The sequence below is a fragment of the Microcaecilia unicolor genome, chromosome 14 (assembly GCF_901765095.1).
Source record: "Microcaecilia unicolor chromosome 14, aMicUni1.1, whole genome shotgun sequence".
Classification (NCBI taxonomy): domain Eukaryota; kingdom Metazoa; phylum Chordata; class Amphibia; order Gymnophiona; family Siphonopidae; genus Microcaecilia; species Microcaecilia unicolor.
The window spans coordinates 30,167,763-30,177,918 of record NC_044044.1 but is presented as its reverse complement, the minus strand read 5'-3'; the positions used below and the strand labels follow the sequence as shown (position 1 = coordinate 30,177,918).

General features: G+C 47.5%; 1 protein-coding gene across 1 annotated transcript; it reads right to left on the bottom strand.

Moving 5' to 3' along the window:
• Positions 1-4,495: 4,495 nt before the first annotated feature.
• On the bottom strand, positions 4,496-8,849 carry MRPL52 (mitochondrial ribosomal protein L52). The gene is made up of 5 exons (XM_030187717.1): positions 8,745-8,849; positions 8,244-8,325; positions 7,444-7,511; positions 7,070-7,134; positions 4,496-4,664 (listed from the first exon to the last, which is right to left on the bottom strand). Exons 1-5 carry the CDS (start codon positions 8,773-8,775, stop codon positions 4,515-4,517), a joined length of 396 nt encoding a protein of 131 aa, XP_030043577.1. The 5' UTR covers positions 8,776-8,849; the 3' UTR covers positions 4,496-4,514.
• Between the last annotated feature and the right edge of the window lie 1,307 nt (positions 8,850-10,156).

Genomic DNA, 10,156 nt, shown 5'->3' with positions numbered 1-10,156 from the left:
CCACTCAACACGGCACCGTGTTTCGGGGAACACCATGTGCCTCAGGAGTCTTTACAGATGACATCAGAACAAATCATAACAGATGGCATAAAAAGCAGACTGTACAGATACCAAAATAAAGCTTAACCTTTATCCATGGTGCTTTTTCCAACATATTTGGCGTCTTTTTCAAGATTGGTATTATATGCTGTCTTTTGCATTCTGACAAAAGTTTTCTTCGGTTTTACTGATACACTCTGTTGTTCACTCTCCGAGTTATTCTGCAGAACTGGCTCTCCTCCGTGACGCCCACTTTTCAAATGTGGAGTATCCAGGTGATTGGTATTTTTTCATTGGAGTGATGCTATATACAAGACCTTACATCTCCAGCAGGTCCAAGTGGGAATATTCTTTGCAACACTTTGACCCCTACAGCTCGGAGCCATATTTTGAATAGTTAACTTTTGTCCCAACCTTATGTTGTTTTTTTAATTGGATCTCGTCAGGGGCGTTTATTATAAATGAATGCCTATTTTTGTTCTGTTCTGTTTGTTATTCTGCAAACTATTAGCTCTTTTGGTACTTTCTGAAGTACTGGATTTGTGCCAACGCTCAATAAAAATGGCTTTAATCATAATTTAAAGATTATTTTCCCTTCAACTTTAAAATGGAACTTTTTTCAGAACCATGCCTGCTTTTCTGAAACCTTTTAATATGATTGGAAACAGGAGCGGGCTGTCATTTATAAGTCAATGTTTATGCGCAGTGAGCACTATAGACCAGATTCTGTAAATGGCGTCGTCTAGACGGGTCCAGAAAAAAACGTTTAGCGCATAGGGCCAGGGAATGCACCTATTTAGGCATGGCCATTTACGACACTGAAAACCTAGTGTGAAGACCCATGCCAAAATGAAAAATGGTCGAGGGTCTGGCAGTTAAAATTTAATTAACTAAACAACCGGAAGAACAAACCTCTAATGGTTGGAATGGGTATGGACTGAGCACATTAATACACAATATACATTTTTTTTATTGTTTGGATCTCTGTTTAGGGATGATAGTGATGATTGTTAATTGATTTTGAGAGTTAAAATTTAATGCCAAGAAGTGCAGAGTGATGCACTTGGGGTGCGGAAACCCAAAAGAGAAATACCGGATAGGAGGGGAGAGATTAGTAAGTTCGACTCAGGAGAGAGACCTTGGGGTGTTGGTGTCGGAGGATCTGAAGGTGAAGAAACAATGCGATGGATGTGGCCAGAAGGATGCTAGGTTACGTAGAGAGGGACATAACAAGTCATTGGTGAGGCCCCACTTGGAGTATTGTGTTCTGTTTTGGAGGCCGTATCTTGCTAAAGATGTAAAAAGACTGGAAGCGATGCTAAGAAAAGCTACAAAAATGGTATGGGATTTGCTTTGCAAACCATACGAGAGACTTGCTGACCTGAACATGTATACCTTGGAGGAAAGGAGAAACAGGGGTGATATGATACAGACGTTCAAATATTTGAAAGGTATTAACCCGCAAATGAACCTTTTCCGGAGATGGGAAGGCGGTAGAACTAGAGGACATGAATTGAGGTTGAAGGGGGGCAGACTCAGGACTAATGTCAGGAAGTATTTTTTCACAGAGAGGGTGGTGGATATGTGGAATGCCCTCCCGCGGGAGGTGGTGGAGATGAAAACGGTAATGGAATTCAAACATGCGTGGGATAAACACAAAGGAATCCCGTTAAGAAGGGGAATGGTTCCGTGGAATCTTAGCGGAGATTGGGTGGCGACGCCGGTAATTGGAAATAAAACGGGAGCTGAGCAGACTTCTACGGTCTACGGCCTGATCGTGACTGAATAGATAGGGATGGGCTGGAGTGTAAATTTTAAGGGGCTTCGATGTTAGCTTCAGAACTTAGTACAAGAACAGTGCTGGGCAAACTTCTACGATCTGAGAAAGGCAAGGACAAATCAAACTCGGGTATACATAAAAAGTATCACATACCATGTAAAATGAGTTTATCTTGTTCGGCAGACTGGATGAACCATACAGGTCTTTATCTGCCGTCATTTACTATGTTACTATGTAAAATGTAGGCACCTTCCCCCAAATTCTATAACCATGTGTGTAAATTTGAAGAATGCCCCCACTCCTCCTGTGGCCATGTCTCCCCTTCTCAGCCACATGTGTTGGGATTTACGTAGGCCTCTTTTTAGAATAAGCCTACAAAGAAGCGCCCGTAAATTCCAATTATTGCCAGTGATGATAATTGGTTATTGGCCAATTATCAGCACTGATTGGCTCGTTAATTAAGGTCTGCACCCAAGTTAACGCGTGCTACTCAACGCACTTTACGCGTAATCCAGGGGTATGTGCGTAGAGGGTGTACTCTCCTGATAGTGCGCGCATGCGCGGTTTCTGGAAAAAGTGCGCACTTTTCAGTGAGTGCACCCTCTTTACACATACTGCACACTTTTTAAGAAGAGTGTGCACTTGTAACAAATATTCATTCTAGGACAAGAAAACAAAAAACCAGAAAAAAATGACAAAACGTTTTCTGGCTGCCCATCCCTATTGTAACAACATGACAAAATCAACATTGCACCAATACGAAGTTCTTCCACCCATCCAGCATGGGGTTCAAAATCATTCTCTCTGAGCCAGTACTGATCCAATGCCCTAGCATGGTGTTAGTAGACACCTTCTCCTCTGAGCCAGAACTGACCCAGTGTTCCTGAATGGTGTTAGGAAACACCTTGTCCTCTGAGCCAGTACTGACCCAGTGTCCCTGAATGGTGTTAGGAGACACCTTCTCCTCTGAGCCAGTACTGACCCTGAATGGTGTTAGGAGACACCTTCTCCTCTGAGCCAGTACTGACCCAGTGTCCCTGAATGGTGTTAGGAGACACCTTCTCCTCTGAGCCAGTACTGACCCAGTGTCCCTGAATGGTGTTAGGAGACATCTTCTCCTCTCTGAACCAGTGTCTCAGCATGGTGTTATCTATGTTAATTCTGTGCTTATAGCTTATCTGTTGTTAGTATCTATATCAGGAACAACACGTATGTTTATAATTATCAGCCATGAGGGTTGGGAAAGTTCCAACCCTACCAGCCTCTACTCCAAGGGAGAGCGTTTAGGGGAAGACCCGTCTATTCATCATCACTAAGGCATCATAACGAGCCCATAGTAATAGGAGAGTGTGATGGTGCCCCCTCCTGGCACCTTCTAGGAACTTCAGACCACAACTGTGATACAGACACTCTGTACATGAAATTAGTGAAACTCAGGCTGGATTTTGAACTGATATGGAATCCCTGATTATCACACTAGGGGAAGATTATGCTATTGGGTGTGTGGGGGGGAGGGAATTTTCTATTCTGCCTAAACACTAAGCAGAGCACAGAAAACATGCAAAATAAAATAAACACACATACAAACTGTCCTGAACCCTACCTCTTTCATATTAAATCCCAGCAAAACAGTTTTCACAAATAAGTAAGTTTTGAAAGTCTTCCTGGCTCACACCACGATAGAAACTTAAAAGTGCCCCAGCAAACTGAACCACAGCATTGGCTCTGCAGTGGAAAAAGCTGTCACAGGCATCTCTACATCAGTGGCGTTCCTAGGTTGGCTGACACCCGGGGCGGATCGCCGATGCGCCCCACCCAGGTGCATTTTTACCTACTGGGGGGGGGGGGGGGGGGGGGAGGTGCCGCGCGCCTGTCGGCTCCGAGTTCGCTCGTTCCCTGCTGCTCCCTCTGCCCCGGAACAGGAAGTAACCTGTTCCGCGCAGAGGGAGAAGCAGGGAGGGAACGAGCGGACTTGGCCAACAGGCGCGCGGCACCCCCCCCCTCCCCCCAGCGGCGTGCACCCGGGGCGGACCACTCCCACCCTTGGTATGCCACTGCTCTACATATCTTACTGTTGTCATCCTTTCAGTAGGAAGTTTCGTTGCTGTTTCAGATCTCAAAGTCCACACTGGTCGATAAACCAGCGCTGGAAATATCAAGGTGCAATTGTACACAAAGCCTGGTGAATTATAGATAAAACTTTGGCTTGTACTTGATATGTTATAGGTAACCAATGCAATTGTTCAACAGTGGCATTGCATGTTTAAACCTTGGGACCCCTAAAATCATCCTAGCTGCCAGCTCACAAGCTCCTGTGTCTTTAAGAGGGCAGACCTGGAGGGGACACACGGCTGCTGGAAGTTAGGGGTAGGCTGCACCATCAAGGTGAGGTAGGGGGAGAGGACGGGCCTAGACAGGATTCTCATGGCCAACCAATTTTTGGTCACATCGTGTCCCTAACCTCTAGCGGTGTCAGCTGTCGGACAGGTTGAGAGGATAAACAGACCTTGTCTTTCCTTGCCTTCTTTCAGTCATAGTGTAGGAAACGGTCTTACCACAGTCCAGGGGGGAGTGGGGGGAGGGATCATGCTGCTGGGAAACAGAACTAGGAAGAGGCAAGTGCAGATGCTGAAAAGAGGTTCAGAAAAAAAAGCACAGACTCAGCAACGAGAAGGGATTTTTTTTTCTTTTTTTTTTATTCTTTGTCTTTGCGTCGGAGTATCGCTCCCTTTTCTTTCAGGCGATGCCTTCTCGTTTCTTCCTGCTGCGCAATTGTCTGATGCTGGGCTTCCTCCCAGACTCTTATTCCATGAGCCATCTCCTTGTTCAGCATAACCACACGGCGCTACGGAGCAACCGGGACAAAAAGTTAAGGATATAGAAAACACAGAACTGCACCTTTCCTAGTATCACAGTAAATGACGCCCCAGCCAGTCTGTGCGGTTAAAGCTTGTCAGCATAGAAAATTTCCATATGTACCCTCTAAACCAGTTCCCCTTCCCATATGTCTTCTACCCAGTCCCCCCCCCCCATCATTTCCCTCCACATTCACCCCCCTATGCCTAAAATTCACCCCAGTGACAGCTTCCATCACTTTGTATCAGGGGCACAGCCAGACTTCAGCGGGAGGGGGGTCCAGAGCCCGAGGTGAGGGGGCACATTTTAGCCCCCACCCTGACGCCACTGTCCCCCCCCCCCACCAATTTTGACCCACCCTCCGCGGCGGCGCCCCTTCCCCATCCCTTTCAAACCCCCTCCCACCGCCGCCAACTCTCCCCCACCAGGTACCTTTTGCAGGCGAGGGTCCCCAACACCTGCCAGCCGAAGTCCGCTTCAGCGCCAGTCTCTGAGTCCAGCACGTTTGCTGATCTGGATTATGTTTCTGTGAGTCCTGACGTCCTGCACGTAAGAACGTGCAAGACTCACAGAAACAGAATCCAGATCAGCAACGAGACAGGCGCTGAAGAGGACTTCGGCTGGCAGGGGTTAGGGACCCCCGCCAGCAAAGGTACCTGGTGGCAGCGCCCGGGGGGGGGGGGGGGGGGGGGGGTTGGCGGCGGCAGTCGAATGTGGCAGGGGAGGGTCGGCAGCAGGGGGGGTGAAAGCAGGGGGGACAGGGTTAAATCTGCGGGGGCCTAAGGTCCAATTATCTTCCACTCCTCATCTGGCTCCACTTCAAGTCAAGCCCCATTAAATTCTTTAATAAGCCCAGCAAGGTAGCTTTAAAGATCTGGTGTTGCTTACTGAAGTCCTTCTACCACTGAGGGTCCCAAGCCCTTTCACTAGTTTAATGCTATTTGCAGAGGTGATCATTGCTCCGTACAGGCTAATCTGTGCCTTCTTGCAATCACCGTTGTTTTGGGCTTAGTTACCCCTCTCCAGTCACTATATCACCTTTATATTATCATTTCTACAGCGCTACTAGACGTACACAGCGCTGCGCACATCCGGAGAACACTAAAAACTAACCTGTTTAAAAAGGCATACCCTACCGATCCAACATAAATGCCTGATCTCTGCAACACAACAAAACTAAAGAACGTAACGGACATTAGAAGCTAAGTGGAAATTGGGTGGCAGAGCCGGTGGTGGGAGGCGGGGCTAGTGCTGGGCAGACTTCTACGGTCTACGCCCTGAAAATGGCAGATACAAATCAAAGTCAGGTATACACATAAAGCAGCACATATGAGTTTATCTTGTTGGGCAGACTGGGTGGACTTTACAGGTCTTTTTCTGCCGTCATCTACTATGTTACTATAATACAACTCTTCCGTTGTACGATTCCCTAGTGTGGCTGTGCCACATGAACTTTATCTTACCACAACATCACTTTGTGTTTGTTTACACCGGAGTCTGTAACGCCTCTCCGGTACTATATAAATGTAACAAATAAATATGAAACTAAGCCCAGGTGTGCTTTGAGTAGGGGGGGGGGGGGGGGGGGGGAAGAGATGCTGGGAGTTTTCAGCTGGAGGGGCTTGGGGACCCCCGCTAGCCACATCGCTGCTGTGCTGCTGCTGGGTGGCGCCCCTGCTATGATGGCACCTGGGGCCGTCTAACCCCCCCCCCCCCCCCCCCGGCATTCAGATTTTCAGGAAATATATCGTATACAAATATATCTCATGCATATTCATTGCAAGTATCCTGAAAACCTGACTGGCTGGGTGAAGGCTAAGGACTGGGTTGAGAACCCCCCCACCCTATATTATACGTGTAATTAGACTCTGGAATTCATTGCCGGAGAACGTGGTACGGGCGGTTAGCTTGACGGAGTTTAAAAAGGGGTTAGATAGATTCCTAAAGGACAAGTCCATAGACCGCTATTAAATGGACTGGAAAAATTCCTCATTTTTACGTATAACTTGTCTGGAATGTTTTTACGTTTGGGGAGCGTGCCAGGTGCCCTTGACCTGGATTGGCCACTGTCGGTGACAGGATGCTGGGCTAGATGGACCTTTGGTCTTTCCCAGTATGGCACTACTTATGTACTTATGTACTTATGAGCAATGTTATAGTAAACTGTGGAGGTTACAAAGCTCCAAACATCTGTTATGCAACAGTACCAGCAGGCCCAGGGCCCGGTTCTCTTATGTTGGGATCATTTGACTGTAGGGTTACCTTTGAAAGCTAATCAAAAGATGTATTAAGTTAGTCCAATTAAAAAAAAGTATCATCTTATTTTCTTGTTTCTATTTATTATCACTAATCCCAGAAACGATGCAAGCGGGATCGCATCTCTGACACACTCACCGCAAATTGCTCCCGCTGCTCCTTCCTTCGAACCTGCCCCTTCCAGGGAATACCGGGCCGCCCATCTACAGAACAAAGGAAAGGAACATGAGCTACGGGTCCTCTGCTGGAAAGCAGAATTGTTTAGGCTGGATCCGTAGGGAGACGTCGCTAGGAAGCGTGCCGGCAGCTCCCTTGCTTGTCTCCGCAGAAAGGGATGTCAGAAACTGGGTGTCTGTGGGATGGGAAAGGCTGTAAGCCTGTGATGAAAGACTTCTCATCTCTCCACTACCTTGGCCTCGTAACCGTAAGTAACCCTTTGCGCACGCCAGAACCTCGAGGCATCGTGAGGTGTCAGAGCTTTAAGAGTTCTGGAGCAAGTGATGGCGACATACCTGCGAAGGACCAGTCAGGGAGGTCTGTGAGGGGTCCATACTCCGAGTCGCTTGGAGCAAAACCGTGGCTGAGGTGGGGTGAAGCCAGAGAGAGGGCAAGCGTGTGACACAAGAGAAAAGGAGCCAGAAAGAGGGATACAGAGAAAAAAACAAACAAAAAAAAAAAGAGGTAAACTATTTATTTATTTAGTATTACAAAAATAAACTCCAAGCTAAAGATCTCCAAATTCTTTAGCTTTTCCTATGTTTCAGTCTCTTAGGGCTCTGTTTTTTTACTAAGGCGCGTTTTTAACGCACCTACAATTAACGCGTGCGCTAACCATGTAGACGGCTATAGGGATATTGTAGGCGCGTACACGGTTAACGCGTTAAAAACGCTAACGCGCCTATAATGCGGTTTAGTAATCAGGGCCCTTAATCATTTTGGTCACCCATTTCCACGCCTTTTCTAATTCTACTATGAATTTGTTGAGATACACCAACCAAAATTGCATACCATATTCAAGGTGCAGCCACACCATGGAGCGATTCAGAGGCGATAAGGTATTCTCTCCATTATGGCAGGCTCAATGCGGCTTACATGGGGCAATGGAGGGTTAAGTGACTCAGTGGTTGAGCTCACACTTTAATAAATCGGTTAGTCTATAAGATGCCACCAGCCTCTTTGTTAATTTTGGAGCTACAAATTAGCCTGGCTACCTTTCACTTCGCTTTTGTTAGTTTTTTTTTTTTTTTTTTTTAATTTTCTTTTTGTTGGCTAAAACCCGGCCGCTATCCCTGTTACAAACATCTGCTCTCACCTCACTCGCCAGTTCTTCCCTGCACAATAAATAATGCCACAAGAGAAGTGCCGCACGGCAATGCCTGCTGTCGGCCGTAGACCTGGGGTAAGGGGGGGGGGGGGGGAGAAAAAAAAGAGCCAGCCAATTATTTGCAAAACCACTTGAAAATGTGCCACTGTGATGTCTTAAAAGCAATGTCAAGTTGCACTAACTTCCTGATAACTAATACCTGATACAGGACCACTGTGACGTCATAAAGGCATGTACATGTTGCACTGTGACGTCCTAATGCCTTATATCTGAGCCTACATCTTTACTGTGACGTCATAAAACGCTGTTATGAGCTCACTGAGTTCAGCCACAGCCGGCTTCTATCTCTGAAGCCTTTGCTTATGATTTAACCTTGTATTGATGCTTCCTGTCCTCTTCCTCAGTCACAGATTTCTTAAATCCTCACAATTCTTCTATTTCCCTCTTTTATTATCTAGCAGTCCCTGAGCACGTCCTTGCTCGGCTTACCAGCGAGAGCGGCCATGGACATCGCCATCATTCCCTTTCCCGGGGCAGAGTAGGCGCACAGACACGGCCGTCCTCCTACCTCTTCCGCAAGATGGCGGCACCCTGAGCACCACAGTCTGCACCGTACGGACGGCTCACATTGGGCGCCGCCATCTTGGAGGCGGTGTCATGGACAGCGGGAGCCAATCAGCGCCGAGGAATGGGAGGTGGGGGCGGTCTGTAAGCTTTGATATCTGCATTGTGGTGGACGTTGTTGTACCCCAGTTCCAGGAGGTAGTAGTAGACTTTGAGGCATATTTTCAAAGCACTTTGGGAGGCTAAGTTCCATAGGTTTCTATGGAACTTTGGGAGGCTAAGTGCTTTGAAAATGAGCCTGATAGCCTCCCAAAGTTCCATAGAAACCTATGGAACTTAGCCTCCCAAAGTGCTTTGAAAATATGCCTCTTTGTATCCAGTCCAGGTTCGGAACTTGCAACCCAAAGGCAGTGTGGTACCTGTAGTCCCTGATTCTACTCACTGAAATCAGTGCTGCAGCCCCCATAATTCATCAGGATAGAGTTGCCTGAAGTCCAGGGCTGGTTTGGAATCTTCCTCTTGGAACTGGGTAACTACTTGGCTGCTTTGGTGTAGGTATCTTTGGCATAGAAAAGCCATGAGGCTGGATTCCAATTCCTTTTCTTCCATCTCTAAGAGCTGCTCATGTGATTCAGGACTAGGCTAAAGATGCATGCTTTTGATTTTTATCAGAAAAAATATGATTAGAAGGTGGAGCTGCATCCGTGACTGGAATTATAAAAAAAAAACCTTTGTGGATAGATCGTGTGATCAGGGGCGGTCGCACAGGGCCTCGTGCTCCTAGGGGCCCCGCATCTCTGTCCTGTCTTGGAACACCTCCCTGCTCCGTACCTTAATGCCCATCTACATCTCAGTGGAGAGCAGCGGCAGCGATTTTCATATCCTGTCAGCTAGCGCTATAGAAATAAGTAGTAGTAGTAGTAGTGAGCCCTGTCACTGTGCAGACCAGTTCAGTAGGCCCCGCCCACACCCACCACATAAGCCATAATTTATCAAAAGGAGGTTTAGAGCTCTCGAAACCCCACCTCACCCCATACCTTGATATGCATCCACCATGTTTTAGTAGAGAGCAGAGGCAATTTTCATATCCCATCAGCTGCCGAGCCCAGAGCCTCCTAGCTGCTGCGTCCCACCCTTGCGGAAGCAGGAAGTGACATCAGTGGGACGCAGCAGCGAGGATGCTCTGGGCTCGGCAGCTGATGGGATATGAAAATTGCCTCTGCTCTCTACTAAGGATGCATATCAAGGTACGGGGTGAGGTGGGGTTCCGAGAGCTCTAAACCTCCTTTTAAACTGATAAATTGTGGCTTATGGTGGTGGGTGTGGGCAGGGGGGGG

What these genes read in the sequence shown, in the direction of transcription:
- MRPL52 (XM_030187717.1), bottom strand. Translation starts at nt 8,775, where the DNA reads ATGATGGCGATGTCCATGGCCGCTCTCGCTG. An exon ending in CCCTGACTGGTCCTTCGCAG is followed by an intron (nt 7,135 to 7,443) that starts GTATGTCGCCAT and finishes TTTGTTCTGTAG; the next exon opens with ATGGGCGGCCCGGTATTCCC. An exon ending in AGCAGCGGGAGCAATTTGCG is followed by an intron (nt 4,665 to 7,069) that starts GTGAGTGTGTCA and finishes GTTGCTCCGTAG; the next exon opens with CGCCGTGTGGTTATGCTGAA.